The sequence below is a fragment of the Cucurbitaria berberidis genome, assembly GCF_010015615.1.
Source record: "Cucurbitaria berberidis CBS 394.84 unplaced genomic scaffold K460scaffold_2, whole genome shotgun sequence".
Classification (NCBI taxonomy): Eukaryota; Fungi; Ascomycota; class Dothideomycetes; order Pleosporales; family Cucurbitariaceae; genus Cucurbitaria; species Cucurbitaria berberidis.
In genome coordinates, this window is record NW_024468936.1 from 3,357,358 (window position 1) to 3,372,734 (window position 15,377).

A 15,377-nucleotide genomic window follows, 5' to 3' on the forward strand; every position below is an offset into this window, starting at 1 on the left:
ACAAATACAGATACAGGGGCCCAAGAAAGGAGGAAGAGGGAGGAAGAAGAGAGGACAGCCGCCTGTTTCGTGATGGGCAACCCCAGCAGGTTTCGCGAAATTGGTGGTGTTGGTGCTGCAGGAACACACTAAACACGGCCAATGATGTCACCAGCTCCATCGCGCCTGCCTGCCCAGCAACCCGGCCAAATTAAGAGTCCTCTAGCCTGAAGAAGCTACGATCAAAACATGGCCACCTAGGTCCACTCTTTATACTTTATAGTACTCTGATCTTGGAAAGCAAGAGGCTGGAAGTGGCATCCTACCACACTCATTGGCGACGAGAATGCATCTCCGTATTCATACGGATCCTAACGATCGTGTCCGCAAAGGATTAGATATGTCACGTTCCCAAATCAACCACGGCAGAACCAAACACATAGTACTATATAGAGACGCCGGGTCTCTCACAGTAACCTCTTGCCATATGGTTTCACCTCGCTCATTACAGATGAGGGGATGTTCATCACCGGCAAGATAACAAGTCGCCTGGTTGGAGCAGCTCCGAACTCCAACGGTTAACAAGCCTTCAGCGTCATCAAGGGAGACTACATGCAGCATACATACCGCAAGTTTGATCTCCCCAGCCCCGCATTCCGTGTAGCACTTTATAAAATGCCGGCATTCCTTTGCAAAGCCTCTTATCCAGCGGTCAACGCACCTTAATCGTACAAAATTCTCAACAGCTCTCATCCAGTTCCTGCTTAACATACCGATCGTACTCTCACTTACCCTCAACACCATCGAACATGTCCGTCGCTGTCCAGCAAGTGTCTCATCTAGACCATTTAGATGACCAGATCGTCGCCCTAGCTCTACAGCTAGAGGAGATCAACTTCCGTGAAGAAACTAACAAGGCGAAGTATCCTGTTGACGAAGTACCGGATCTCGAGGTTGCGTACGCCAATTATCTTGCCGAGATCGAAGTTCACCTAGCATTCTTGAAGGATGTCAAATTTGCTCATAGCATTGCCAATGCTGTTGATGCGGATGCTCAGGCCATTGCAGACATCACGCAAACCGAAGCCCAGGCTCATGAAGATCGTCGTGTGGCGGTCCAGATGAGTAGTGATGACCCTGAGCTCGAGGCACCTCCTGCATATACCGAGGAAGTGCGTAATGAATTCCTTGAAGGCGAGGTCGTGCGTCGCTTTGCTGCACTTCTCACTTCCGACGACGATCTTTACGAAAGTCCAGAGAGTGTAGCTGGACCGTCTGTTCCCTACGCTCAGCGTCAGGCGGATGCCCTGGGAATATTAGCCCGCCCAACATTTGAATGTACGGCTTGTTCGAATGATTTTCGGTTGACCGATATCAGGCAACTCAAGTGTGAGCACCAGTACTGCGACCCTTGCCTCAAGCGATTCATCATGCGCGGCGTGGTGAATCACAACCTTGCGTATATACCACCTCGGTGCTGTGGCGATGCCATCTCTCCTGCTCTTATTATTAGCAGCCTGGCCAGCGAAGAAATGGAAGACTTTCAAAACGCCGAGATCGAGAAGAGAACTCGAGACAAGAAATACTGCAGCAACTCCAAGTGCGGCAGGTTTATTGCTCCTATCCATATCGTGGCTGGAGAAGCGACTTGTCCCCGTTGCAAAGCCAAAACTTGCGCTACGTGCACGAACCCAAGTCATGAGGATGACTGTCCAGCCGCCTCAGAACTTCAGGCTACCTTGGAGCTTGGGGCGGAGAAGCAGTGGTGCCGCTGCTTCTCCTGTCGCTCCTTAGTTGCCATTGATACAGGTTGCAATCACATGACGTGAGTTCTAATCTCAAAATCCCTTTTTCTAAACGTCGCCACGGTTTGTGACCGATATATGCGTGCTCCAAGACTTCTCCGCCAAAACCCATCATTCGAAGTCTAGATCTTCAAGTAAATATGCAGTGACTCTGCTTGTGGCATTGAAACGTACCATATTCGCGGGCTATTTCATGTCTCGAAATATCGGCTGACATTACGTAGGTGCCTATGCGGCGCAGAATTTTGCTACCTCTGCGGTATTGAATGGACCAACCCTGGTCAGTGCAACTGCACCTTTTGGAATGAGGAAAATCTCATTAGGCGTGCCCGGCAAGTTGTCGACAGAGCAGCACCTCAATATCTCCCTCCCGCTGAACGTCAGCGCCGTGTTGCCGAAGTTCAGGAGCAGCTTCGCGACACCGATGACTGCGAGCACCGTGGCCGTAGGAAGTTTGAGCGCATCATTGGGGGAAGGCGTACCAGGTTTCAGTGCGAGATGTGCAATGAGGTGCACAGGAATTTTATCCTCAGGTGCCGTCGTTGCCAATTGGATGTGTGCATGGATTGTCGCTTGCACCGTGTCTGACAAATATTCTCAGTCTAAGATTTTTCTCACCTCTCAAAAGTTAAAGTTACTGCTTGGTGTTTTAGGGAGAAGTCACTCGCTAAGGTTTATATACGAACACTGTCGATTTTATAGTATTCAACATATTGGTGATGTATCAAAGAGCAAAATATACCTATCTTATCTCTAACCTTATACCTTCAGCAAAACATCCATCATTGTTAGTTATCGACATGTATTAGGTGGCGCCACGTTCCAACCCTAGAACATCCCAGGAGCAAAAAAGAAGATATGAAAAGGCTCTACACCCTAGGAATACCTGTTGCTAATACTGTAGAGGCAACTCGAGTGCGGAGACATCTGTGATGACTTTGAATTTGCCGGGATAGGTCGAGCCAAACCATGGTATCAAATCTCGTCATCTTTTTCCTAACTGGTATAATATCCTGGTACCGAACCAAAAGCTCGCACAAATGGTTCTTTCGACACCTACAAAAGCCTTCTCTGGCGACAACCTTTCTAATCCTCTTCATTCACACACCATCAAGTTATTCATTTCCCAACACACGAAGATAATGATTCTCAACTTAGGGCCACTAGGTCGCTTCGAAATTGGAGGACTAGACCCGAACTCAACAAGCATTCCACCGACGCACAACGACCCGCCTCCACCATACCCGGGATCTGAACTCACAGGCCTACCGACATCGACAGAGGAGCGCTACGTTGGCCCGCCAGACACCAGGAAACCTGACTCTCCCAAGGAACAGTTACGTCGCTGTCTAATTGAGATCGTAGCCATCTCCGTGAACGCAAATTTCGATGAGCTGAACTCGGCGCTCTATGATAAAGTCACCACCAGCCATACCACATCCATCCTGTGTGATGAGGAACGCGAGTACCTTCTCCACCTATCGCAGCTAGTCCAGAAGTTGCACGAAAAAGCCCGTCGAAACCAGGTGAACACCATGCTACGTGCCGACAAAATGGAAGTGTACAAAGCCATCTACGAACCTATTAGACTATTAGATACAAGCCTCGAAGCGCATGCCTTAGACCTAGTGGCCTCCTATACAGATATCGCGCGCCATCCGGATGCAGAATCAGCGCGGCAACATAGCACCCTCCTTGCGCACTGGGCGCAGAATCCTAACAAATGGCGTACGAGAAATGAGAACTTGGAGAAGTCACTCAGCTCGCATGCGACCACAATCGAGGCTATATCTCCTAGCGAGGCTGTGCAGCATATCCTCGGTAGGGCATTGGAAAGGTATCAGCAGGGGTGTGGGCTGGAGTTTGTCGAGTATCGGGATATATGTTTTCCGATTAGAGATGGGGTTGAGCAGCTGGATAGGGCCATTTGGAAGTGCCAGCGGATGTGAGCTTGGTAGTTCAAGGATTGAAGGGTACGAAGTAACCTAGATTGATCTATCCACGGTCGCTTAGAATGGAAAACAAATGACTACGTTTTGTTCTCCCGGGAAAGTTCAGGTTTTTCATGGTACTCGGCGGCTCTGCTTCTTATTGCTTTGGTAGATTGGAACTCTGTGTAATGTAGTCAAAGCCATATTACGTGGTTGAATCAAGACATTGTCGGTCTCCACTATGAGATGCCGTCTTTAAGAGAAGCATTAGAAGAAGAAAAAAATTAAATGATGCCTAACACATTACTATAATTTGCAATGCTCTTACCGCTTCCCTAGGTGCGCCTCATATCTACTGAGCATTAGAAGATGAAGATCTTCAAAACTTGCTAAGTACCTTATTCGCATACTTATTTCAATGCAGAATCGATCATAGAGAAAATGAAATTGCGAAAGGGCTTGCGATCACGCGATGCTAGGAAACTTGCGTGTGGCCACATGTATAAGCCAAGCGACATTGATATCCGGGTAATTGGGCCACGTATAAATAAAGCATAAGTGGCCTTACTCACCTACAGACCTCGTCCCATATCTACGCTCCTCTCATTATTGCCATCTCACCCTCACCCAACCGCAACCATGCTCCTGCGTGGCCTGCTTTTCTGCATTGCTCTGATGGCGCCCTGCGTGCGTACTTCGTACGTGAGCAACGTCGGCCGCCAAGCTGGTTGTGAACAGTATGGCAATTACCCTCCTTATACTGGATCTTGCGAAGCCACCAGTGAGCTGCTTTATTTATAATCACCCGAACGTGACTAATCGCTGACAGACTGTGGAGCTGGACGGATAAACTGTTTGAAACAGGTGCCCAAGATGACTGGCTGTGTAGGATATCCAGCTTTAGGTGAGCAAATCTCGCGTGAAAATGAGGTCAAGGCTGATCTACTCGGTAGGTTGCCCATATATGGGTTGCTCATGTACGAACTACTGAGGATACTTCACACCTTAGAGGCTTGTGGGGGTGACTGGAATGTTGTCTTTTATACAGATTGTGTATGAAAATACAAGATATTGAAGTTAGGTCTGCGATAGTGCAATTTGCCGCGATTTTGGTCTCAGGGAGAGCCGGAACGAATGGGATGCAGCTTCGACATTACGTCACCAACAGGTACTTCGAATGTCTAAAGTTTGGTTGGTGCTGTCCCCAACGTTCCCATTTGAAGCCAGGTTGCTAGCCAACGTTACAGAAGAGAGAGTTTCCAAAGCGCCTACGCCCTAAGCTAACTATCGCATCACCAATTCTGTGAAGGTACATCTAATAGCGACAGGTTGAAACTTATTCCAGTATAATGTCTAGGTAAGATCATGTAAAGTTCCGCTTATGTGGTTAAGCCTATCGTTAAGATGGGCTTGGAAATAAGCCACACATCCAGACTGGAGTCAATATCATCTAACCTGGTAGCGAACCGCACATGGGTCGCAATGGCTACATATTTCCTTTTAAAAGGGTTGCCTTGTCCCCTATTTTGACAGATACCCGCCTTGCTACAACAAAACTTTTCACTTTATATGAAAAGTCTCTCTTCTTTTCTGATACCACCAGCATGTCAATCTTCGCCTTAGGACCGCTGGGTTGCTTTGAACTCAAATGAAGAGACGATTCATCTTCAACGTTACTGCCGACGACTGCGGACAAGCCATCGCCTAGGTCTCGCATGCTTTCACCACCACCTTACCCCACGGATCCTGATATGTCTCCATCGACAGCTGCAGATTTTCAAAAACCCAGGATACTTTAGAAGAGTGATCAGCCCACTTTCTAGACCTATGTGGACCACCTCAAACCCAGAAGACGACAAGCAGAAAAGAGCCGCTCCGTTGCTACATCATTGAAGTCATTGCAATGACATTCAACGCCAAATTTGATGAGTGAACGCTGCTCTGTACGGAACCTAGAGAACGACGCCCATGAACTCTATTCTTTCACATGGAGAACGCGAAGATCTCATCGCACTAGCCCGTCTGGTGCGGAAAGTTCATGGCCAGATAACGTCTGGCCAGGTCAGCACTGTAAATCAAGAAGAGGAGCAAGAGCTTCACGTGCCACAATCGCGCCAGGTGACTTGTTCCATGTATATGGAACAAGTCTGTTGGTTGCACGATACGCAGACATTTCGTTTATGGTGACTTAATTGTAATGACCTAGCAGATTCGTAGTATTTTCGATAATCGTGGTTGAATATATATCTAATACGTAGGCGTAAATGCTTGTCAAAATCGTTATCGGCGTTCTGCTGTGGGGTTGGACAACTCATTACCATTTGTCTCAGCATGACCCCAGAATTTTTAAATCAAGTAAAGTAGACATAAGCTACGACATGAGCTCTCTTCACAGCAAACTGTGAATGCTTTCGTGACACTAAAACCATCCCTCGTAACAACACACTCATATACGCCTGGATACCATCCGGACACTGAAGCAGTCACGTTCTCCTTCCACGTGTCTGACATAGACCGGGCGGTGTCCTAGGGCCACGCCTCATACGAAGAATCGAAGTGTAACTTTCTTGCTGATACTGCCTGACACGTAGTATGTCAACCCATCCGGAACTATGGGGACTTTGTCGTATCACTGCTAACTCTTCATCTGCGTTTGATTACTAATGGTTACGCACGAAGACCTTGAGAGCATACCATGTGGGATTGCGTTTAGCCACCTGAAGCTTTGGAAGATCGACCTCCTTTGGTGCTTGCAGATCAGGCCTATGCTGGAGAGCATGAGCATTATGAACATAGTTGCTAGAGCGAAGATGGCTTCTTTTGACCAAGACGGACTAGTATTAGAGGCGGGGAGTATATTCGTGCCTGAAAAGGTCAGCATGCAAGTTCCAAGTCGTCATCGACAAGAAGGACATTTGATCTTAGAACGGGCGGTATGAACATATCTTTCAAACATGGAGAAAGTGAACTGAACTTCATCCCCTCCCGACACTGGTGAACGTACCATTTGAAGCCATGGTAAAAAGATATGGTATGTATCCACTTTCACGGCTAACAATTAGGGCAGGCGGTTGCGACTATACTGAGTTTTCCGAACTTATGAGGTGTGTTCGATCAAGAGCTTTGGCAAGGTAGGCTGAAGTAGCAATCGAAGGTAGATATTGCGGAATCAGTCGAATTAACAGTTGGGGTCTTGTCAGCGTGCATGTTCCATACCGGTACATGGTCTGTGCATATTTCGTGCAACGTTTGTATATGGTCCGTGCATGGTCTGTGCATATTTCGTGCAACGTTTGTATATGGTCCGTGCATGGTGATTATTGGCGTTAGCATTAAGGCAGGTGCTGCTGCGCGGCTGACTCAAACTACTATCTACCTGGCTCGAGCCAGTTAAAACCAGACCGGTTTCAGCAACCTGTAGGCTTAGCTGGATCGTGTGTTGCATGTGTAACGCAACCACCTGGCGTGGCAGCGGTCAAACAAACCTGCACTATCCGACGCCACTGAGCACGCCGCAGCGCAGATAGTTTGCCTAACGCACCATGCCATAGGTACCCTATCATTCAAATAAGCCAATAGGAAGAAAAATGGCATCTGTGAAGAACGACATTTTCCAAAAGGACGAGGCTTGCAACACGAAAAGTGAGAAGCAAGACAATTTTATACTCATCGATTTCCTACCTAAACTACTCAAATCCATTCTCATCCTCATACTCAAATCCCTACCCTTCTCCCCATCCCCTACTCAAACCCACGTGCCCAGCACTTCAACCTTTCTCAGAAGGAAGAATGTACCACGCAGGCCAGGCGGGAAAACATAAAGATCCCACGCCATACCATATACCACGCCCCAGCCTAATCCGAAACCTTCCCAGCGGACAGGTAACAACCAAAACACACACACAAGGGGTTGGTGCAAAAAAAATTGCAAAATATCTTCAAGACATTATCGACTCTTTATAAAGGGGGCCACATGCTGGCCCGCGCCCGCTGCCATACCTCGACACTATAGTGCAGGAGGATATGGGGGAAGAGGTGGACGCGGGCGTTTTGGGTATAAACATTTGAAAGCAAAAAAAGGGGTGGGTTGTAGTGCTACTCTGGAGTTCCCTTTACATTTAGGGAAACAAGATGTGACGCAGCACTGCTGATGCGAAAGGTAAAACGCAAAAATGGGGGAAGTATTGCCACAGGTCGCAGGGGGGAAATAATCCAAAACACAAAGGAAAGGAGATGTGAACACGCTTGAACGTTTCCTCATTAGACACTTAGGTCAAGCTCACATGGCCATGCCAGGGACCGGTTTCCGCGGGGGCATGGGGCCAGCGCTGGGATTCATAGGACTTGGTCCTGGCGCAGGTCCACGTCGTGGGTTACCAGCCTGGCTTGCGGAGTTGGATCGCGGACGACCCATCTGCGGGGGAGGAGCCATTTGAGGGCCACCTCCATACGGCCCGGGGGACATGGAGCGCTGCGGTTGAGCATACGGTGCGTTGCTGTTCGATCGACCCCTAGGAGGGCCATACTGAGGAGCATTGCTGTTCGCCCGTCCACGAGGAGGGCCCTGCATCTGCCGAGGCGACATTTGGCGAGGTCCAGGGCTCATGGAGCGTTGACTTGGGGACATGGGACCGTTTGGAGATTGGGGACCAGGCGAGTTACGTCCACTGGCGGGTGAAAGCGGGCGAGGTTGAGGAATGCCACCGGGGCCCATGGGTGAGCGGATAGGAGGACCGCGCATACCTGGAGGCGGTGGGCCTTGACGGGGTGGGCCAGTACGGGGCTTGACGGGATGCTTGGAGAGACATGTTCGGGGAACAACACCTTGTTGTGAGCGGTCCATGCGAATGCAGAGAGCCTATCGTTGTTAGCAGAGAGTCAATGACATATACGCGAGAGGACTTACCCATCCATCATCGTATTCGTGGAGCATCCTGACTAGTTGACCAGCTTGAAGATCAAGTTCATCTTGCATGGAGGCCTTGAAGTCGAGTTGGATACGGTGGACATTGTCAGGACCAGGAGCCGGGCTATTAGAACGGCCGCCACCCATGACGCCAGCAACTGGAGGAGGGCCGGTAGGAGCTGGACCAGGAGAAGCAGGGAAGTCTTCGGTCCAAGCAGGGCTTGGTGGAACTGCGGCAGTGTTGATAGCCATTGCAGGCGGAGGAGGAAATTCGTTCGTTGCAGGAGACATAGACGACATTGCTCCAGCCATTGCGACGGGATCAATCTCAGCAGCAGGAACAGCCGGAACAGGTTTGGCAAAATCATTGCTTGGCTGCGTGGAGTGCATGGGAGAAGCGTTGGGAGGTGAATCTGGAATAGCCGCTTGGTGAACATCGAGTGCGGAGTTGTTTCCGAAGGGGTTGGCAGCAAGAGGGTTGGGACGGTTCTCGGGGTCGTTGAAAGGATTAGCAGTAGGAGTGCTCGGGGCTCCAGGTCGCTCCCAGGCACTCTTGGGGCGGTCAGACTGCTCACGGTTGTGAGCAGCGGCAGCGCCTCCAGCAGCAGCAACATTGAGCAAGTTTCCTCCACTCTTGCGTTGCTCGTTGAAAGCAGGGTCGAACTGAGTAACCGGGCGCAAGCTGAGACGGGGTGCGGTTGACATGGTTCGGTTCGTACGAATGCTGGGAGCAGGACCAGCAGGAGCCAGGACCTGGGGAGGCGGTGGTGGCGGCGCATTGTTCAAGTCGATCTTCTCATTCTGCGTGTTATCGACCATCTGCTTCTTCTTGCGGCGATAGACGAGCAAGATGCCGACGAGGAGAGCGCCGAGCACGGCCAGAATACCGAAAGCGAGACCAGCCTTCGCGCCTCCAGACATGCCACCGGCTGCGGGTTCAGCAGAGGCCGAGGCTGATGCCGAAATTGCGGCCGTAGCAGATGCAATTCCCGCTGCTGCTGAGCCAGCGCCTGGCGTTGGGGCTTTGGTCGCGACCATGAGGGTGGACGCTTGCTTGAGCGAAGTCGCCGCGGTCTTCTGAGCATCTGATGCATGGGCAGAGGACGGGTTCCTTGAAGTCGCGGACGGTTTTTTCTGCTCTTCCTGGGTAGATGGCTTTTTCTGCTCTGCCTGGGTAGACTGCTTCTTTTCCTCTTCCTGGGTAGTCGGCCTTCTTGTCTCTTCCTGCTGCTCTTCTTCTGTGGAAGTGGGGCGTGGTCGGACGGCAGGTGCAATGAGGGTTTTCGGTTGTTGGGTGACCCATACAACCCTTCCAGTATCCGTGTTCGGTGCAGAGACAAACTCGACAGAGATGACCGTGGTCGCGAATTCACTGTCGTCCTCGTCCTGGTCGCGGAAGCGTTGTCGTCGCACAAGGTGCGATTGGGCGTGGTTGTGCGCCATGTTGTGTACTGTGGCGCGCAGGCGGTCGGCAACTGGTAGATTGGGTGTCGCGATGGTTGGTGGGCGAAGATTGGGTCGTAGTTTGTTGTTGTTGACTCTGTTTCCAACTCACGTTCACCGTCTCTTTCAGTGCGATTGTTTCGGTTGTTGCGCAATTACGTATTGTGCGCAAACCAGGATGGTCGGTTATTTACAGCCGTGGCTCAAGGGAGGCGGGCTTGCTGCAAGGAATGTGAAGGCGGCGGGCTGGCGTCCGATTTGCGCGACAGCGGTGGAATGCAGTGTATATGGGGGGTGGGTGAACTAGGCACTAGACAGAAAGGAGTGTACTATTTGGTGGTAAGGAGTGAATGCGACAGGTCGCGCTCGATGAACGAAGGGCGAACGACAGCCTGGTCGCAGGACAAGAGGTCGTAAAGCAACGTGAATTAGGTAGGGTGGAGGGTGAAGGTGAGGAGAGGGAGCGGCAGGCGTGGGACGAGGGCCGGCCGGCTGATGGGCTACACCAACACACGACCAGGAAACACGGCAGAGCAACCAGCGTTCGAAACATTCGCGCCAAAGTTGAACCGTGCTGCCGTGCATCGTTCCGTTATTGGTCCTAGCCGCTCCTTTAGACCCAGGTACCAATCTACTCTGATTGGACGTATCCTTTAATTTCCTGGGGGCCCGCTGACGCTCGTGCTATTTCTGCCCTCAGCCTCGCGTTGGTGCGCAAATGGCGGTGCAGGACCCCTTTATCAGCACTTATCAGCGCCTTTGACATGGGGAGAGATTCGAAGCTCATCATCTCGAAGCCGTCGAAGACGTGGCCCGAGCAAGACCTTCTTCGAGAATCCATCGAGTGGCTGACATCAGTGCATTGCTACGCCACTGCATTCCAGACGCACCGATGGCTGATCGAATGTTGCTTGATCACGGGCAGCGCAAACAACTATCTGACGTAGGTATAGAGAAGATCTTCGGATACCCCGGTTCGCCCGGTAATTGCTTGCAGCTGATCCCGGTTGCTGGCGGCTGTTCGATCTGCTCTCCTCAGCCGGGTGCTTTGACTCGCAATTTCGGAGATCAATCAGCGTTATTAACGATACGTCGGATACGACCAGCGTGGCAAAGCAGCCAGCATGTCATCGAAGGATCGCTCTCTATAATTAAACAGAGTCAGTCGTTTCACTGATGGATGTAGACAACCGTATACATACTTTGCGAGTTACGGACGGTAGGATCCCATGTCTCATCATGTGACAGATGGTCAGGATCCAAGTTCGAAACGTGAACATTCACACTGTAGAGAGTAATAACTGGTCAAAAAATTCTCGGTTCAATGCTCAACTGCACAAACATAAAGCGATTCTGCATGCAATTGATCAGCTCGCTTAGCAACAGCCGTACACCCTTGCGTGTGGTCGTCTCCACACAAAGTTGATCACCATCCAGCACCCTGCAAAAATCACACCGCACTTTCGGGCCATCGAGGCAGCAAAAAGAGATGCCCTCTGCCAGAATCGAACTAGCGATCTTATCATAGCATCCAATACTAGTGATACGCTTTACCACTAAGCCAAGAGGGCTGCCGGCGGTTAAACCGAGAGATGTCCAGTTGTAAGACTGGTTGGCTGATTTGGATGGGAGTTTGGAGAATTGTTAGCATTATATCTGTGGATAGCTTCTGGTAAGCTTGTCCAGTGGGCGAAAAGCGCCCAAGATTCGATGGTGTGGGTCGTGTAAAGATTATTTCCCCGCATGCCACTGGTGCAGGAGAATTTTCGTCTCATGTGGGACCGGATCGACCAATCCCCTATTTGGCTCTACCACAACCCTCTTATCTCATCATTGGCTTGCAGTGAGGAGATGGGACGATAGTCACTTTAGCTAATGTCGTGGCACGCCTCAAATATCCCATACTGACGCAGGAATTCCTCGATGAGTTTCATTTCAGACGTTTCACATGTGATTGGAGCACCTCGGTAGCAGCATGGATAGCATTCTCCTCGGCTACCCAAACTTTCGCAGTCAGTAGATATGAAGTGGCACAACAAAGCCCGTTATCACCGACAAGCTTGAGTTTATTTTGCCATTGAAGTACAAATGAACACTCCACAGTCGTGCAAGGTAGACAGGTTCTTGATCTAGACATCATCAAATGCAGACTACGACCAAGGCATCAACACCCATCTCCAGCTATTCCTCACGCCAATTCGTTAGAACTGACGCACGGTTGACTAACAGGGGCGACCCGTAAAGGAAGAAGGCATGGAGAATCATCAATCAGTTAACGCAAGGCTGTTCTAGCATACCTACTTGTCTACTCACTCCATGCAGTAGCAGAAAATCGTATCACCAAGTTAAATCCTGTGCGAAGATCCAGTGTCGCTTGGGTATCACTCGAACGCCACAAGCCTACTCAGCCCTGTCACAATACACTCCAGTTTCTCCTAAAACGTAAGCCATGCCGAGGTGCCACTTCTAGTAGTGCGGTCTCGCGCAAATATCCTACACTATGCAATCCTTCCTGATGGGCAAATTCGACAGTGAGCCTAACTTGTGTATGTCGAGAGTTGCCAATCCATCGCCTTCCGTTGGCTTGACCGGCTGGTCCTCATCTCCTGTCCATACTCTCTCAGATTACGGCGATGTACACGTACAGCCAGAGGTGTAGTTTCTCCCACTACGTGCCTATCGCGTTGTATTGCTCTCGTACAGGACTCGGGGCTTCGACATACACCGCATTTCAGAGGCGCAGGGTAGCGGGTTGCCTGTCTCTCGAAGAAGCTCTTCGTACCATAAGGCGCGTTCGGTCGGAATGCTCATGAGGCTGGAGGGTGCCGTAGGGGATGCGCAGGGCGGATAAGGACGAAATGGCATGCGTGCAGCATTTGAGGCGACATCTTCGTATAAGAGATACTAGGTTGGCTACTGGGGTGGTAGACGGACGAGAGCTTCAGGGCGACATCAATTGTGCTGTGTTGTGGAATGCGCGGAGGAGAAGGAAATCTGGGCCACTAGGGAAAGTCTAGCCGAAGTAGAGCCCGTGCCCAGTCACCGCCAGAACCACCCTCTCCGTCTGATCCTACATGCTGACCATCAAGCGGCGGGAAAAAGGTATCATTATTAGAATCGCATACACGAATCAGCCGAGACTCGTCAAAGGCTGCCGCTGTGTCTGCCGCAATTGATGGCCAGCGCAACACCCATCCAGAACAGGCCGTACCGTTCGCATAAAGTACCCGCCTGCACAAGATGCCGATCGCGAAAGATCCGCTGTCATATCGACATCCCAGGAGAACCATGTCTGTCGTGTCGCGAGAGGCGTCTGAAGTGCCAGTATGTCGAAAGCTCCACGACAAGCTCTCCGACAGACGAGGGCGGAGATCGTCGACCATCGAAGCGGCGACGGCATAGCGAACCGGAGGAGGGCCCAGCGCGACCTCGTTCGGCACCAATCCTGCATAAGGCTACCAACAATCCTTCTGCTTCTATCATGCTGGCACCGCATCTGGCCGAGGATGTGGACATCTTCAATCGCCACATCTCCCAGCACCGCAAGGTCGGCAGCGAGGCCGAACCTTCCAATTATCAAACGCTCCTGCACGACACCAAGGATCCAGTCGTCTACCTTACTGTGCCGAGGTTTCGCACCGGTCTGCCTCCTAATAGTGGCTGTGGAAGGGAGCAGCTCGAGATCGTTGAGCAGGTCATGGGGCCGTTTAAGCGCGAAGTGGTGGAGCTCTACTTCAAGCACGTTCATTATCATTTCCCTGTCCTGGATGACGAGACCTGCGAGACGCTACGCAGTGGTCAGCTTTCAAAAATATCTAATAGCCTGATGTGCGTCCTGTATGCCATCGGCTCACCACTATGGCCCAGGTCAGAGACCCTCAAGATGCATCCTAGACCAGACTCTCACTATGTCTGGAACAAAGGCATATCCGCCACACTGGAGGACTTTTTGAGCCCTGGGATGCCGACTATTCAGGCAGCCGTGCTCGATCAAGTCGGACGCCCTTCAGTCTCCATCATCGGCAATATCACGCTGTGCGGGCGGACAGTTTCATTAGCCCAGACGTTTGGGCTCCATAGAGACCCCTCAAAATGGAACATCACGGAAAATGAAAAGTCTGTCCGGATACGGCTCTGGTGGTGTGTTCTAATCACCGATCACTGGTCCAGCGCAGCATACGGCGCGCCTCCACACATCTCACAAGGCTACTACGACGTGCCCAGGCCCACTGTCAGTTTCCTCATAAGCCCCAAAGCGACCCTGCAACAGAAGCAAGCAACAACCTGCTTCGTGCATCTCTGCGCCCTAACTGAGCTTCTTGGGGAGATCCTTCCTCTCGTCTACCAAATCGAACCAGACCGTCAGCAGCTTGCCCGAGAGATTGGGCGGTTCAAGGGCAAATTAAAAGATCTGGAAGCGCAACTACCAGAATGGCTCCCTCTTCCGAATCGCCCAGGGACACCCATGCTGTGGCTTTGTTTTCTTTCTATCCGCCTTGTGCTCGCCCGCGTCATATTTCGCTCAGCAGTGCTTGACGGCGACAGCAGCCTAGGCCGCGACCGCATGGATCAACTCCGCATCGCCTCCTCCGCCGTCCTCGACTTCATACTGACACTGGGCCAAATCCAATTCCAGGACTTCTGGCTACCCTACGCGACTCATCTACTCGTGCATGCCATCACAGTCTCCCTCCGCTGCACCGTGGAGACCCAAGACCCCGAGATACGCAACACGTCCGTGTCGCGCCTAGAGCGTGTCATCGCGCACATACAGTACGCTCACGACAATTACGACTGGGACCTTGCGCTCTACTGCTTGGAGCGGTGCGCGGACCCGGTGTCGAGAATCGCATCGCTCAATTCCAGAGAGCCTCCCCAGCCGTCTGAAACGGAGCTCACGAGCGTCGTTGCGAATGGAAACGGAGTCGATCTGCAATCGATACCCGCCCTGGATGATGCAACGTTTCTTTTGTCTGATATATTGGATCCGAACGCGTTCGACTTCTCCTGGGATGCGTTGTGGGATACACCGTCTGGCATGACAAACTTTTCGATTTGAAAGCTGCACGTCACAATGCACTGCGTTCAACACCATCCTTCCTTTGGAAGCTTTTACCATGTCCGAATACTCGATGTTGTGGTCGCTCGATCGGCCCTAAGCCACTGGATCTTCTACACGGCCCGATTCGCGTTCCACCGCTTCAAGCAGCAAGGTTCAAATCTGCTAGAGCAGCACGCTTTACCTAGTCTGAGCTAGGGAGCATCCTGCAACACACCTCACCTCACTGTCCCAGCGGAGCCGAAGCGTACGCG

General features: G+C 51.2%; 5 protein-coding genes and 1 non-coding gene across 6 annotated transcripts; 3 read left to right on the forward strand and 3 right to left on the reverse strand.

Moving 5' to 3' along the window:
• The first annotated feature begins 326 nt into the window (after positions 1 to 326).
• On the forward strand, positions 327 to 2,400 carry K460DRAFT_427193 (uncharacterized protein). The gene is made up of 2 exons (XM_040938268.1): positions 327 to 1,804; positions 2,009 to 2,400. Exons 1-2 carry the CDS (start codon positions 789 to 791, stop codon positions 2,370 to 2,372), a joined length of 1,380 nt encoding a protein of 459 aa, XP_040790755.1. The 5' UTR covers positions 327 to 788; the 3' UTR covers positions 2,373 to 2,400.
• A 559-nt stretch (positions 2,401 to 2,959) lies between these two features.
• K460DRAFT_254616 (uncharacterized protein) lies at positions 2,960 to 3,499 on the forward strand (the record flags this gene model as incomplete). Its single annotated transcript, XM_040927408.1, has 1 exon — positions 2,960 to 3,499. A coding segment is annotated over one exon (540 nt), but the record flags the coding sequence as incomplete, so codon positions are not given.
• A 2,468-nt stretch (positions 3,500 to 5,967) lies between these two features.
• On the reverse strand, positions 5,968 to 6,861 carry K460DRAFT_308170 (uncharacterized protein). Its single transcript, XM_040930098.1, has 3 exons — positions 6,720 to 6,861; positions 6,410 to 6,580; positions 5,968 to 6,362 (listed from the first exon to the last, which is right to left on the reverse strand). The coding sequence occupies exons 1-3, from the start codon at positions 6,730 to 6,732 to the stop codon at positions 6,199 to 6,201; spliced, it is 348 nt and encodes a 115-aa protein (XP_040790757.1). The 5' UTR covers positions 6,733 to 6,861; the 3' UTR covers positions 5,968 to 6,198.
• A 904-nt stretch (positions 6,862 to 7,765) lies between these two features.
• K460DRAFT_68926 (uncharacterized protein) lies at positions 7,766 to 10,215 on the reverse strand. Its single transcript, XM_040938634.1, has 2 exons — positions 8,622 to 10,215; positions 7,766 to 8,573 (listed from the first exon to the last, which is right to left on the reverse strand). The coding sequence occupies exons 1-2, from the start codon at positions 10,062 to 10,064 to the stop codon at positions 7,995 to 7,997; spliced, it is 2,022 nt and encodes a 673-aa protein (XP_040790758.1). The 5' UTR covers positions 10,065 to 10,215; the 3' UTR covers positions 7,766 to 7,994.
• Positions 10,216 to 11,554: 1,339 nt separating this feature from the next.
• On the reverse strand, positions 11,555 to 11,635 carry K460DRAFT_t31. The gene has a single exon. It is a non-coding gene; the product is annotated as a tRNA-Thr (tRNA).
• Positions 11,636 to 13,239: 1,604 nt separating this feature from the next.
• Positions 13,240 to 15,123, forward strand: K460DRAFT_276803 (C6 transcription factor-like protein; the record flags this gene model as incomplete). Its single annotated transcript, XM_040928140.1, has 1 exon — positions 13,240 to 15,123. One exon carries the CDS (start codon positions 13,240 to 13,242, stop codon positions 15,121 to 15,123), a length of 1,884 nt encoding a protein of 627 aa, XP_040790759.1.
• Between the last annotated feature and the right edge of the window lie 254 nt (positions 15,124 to 15,377).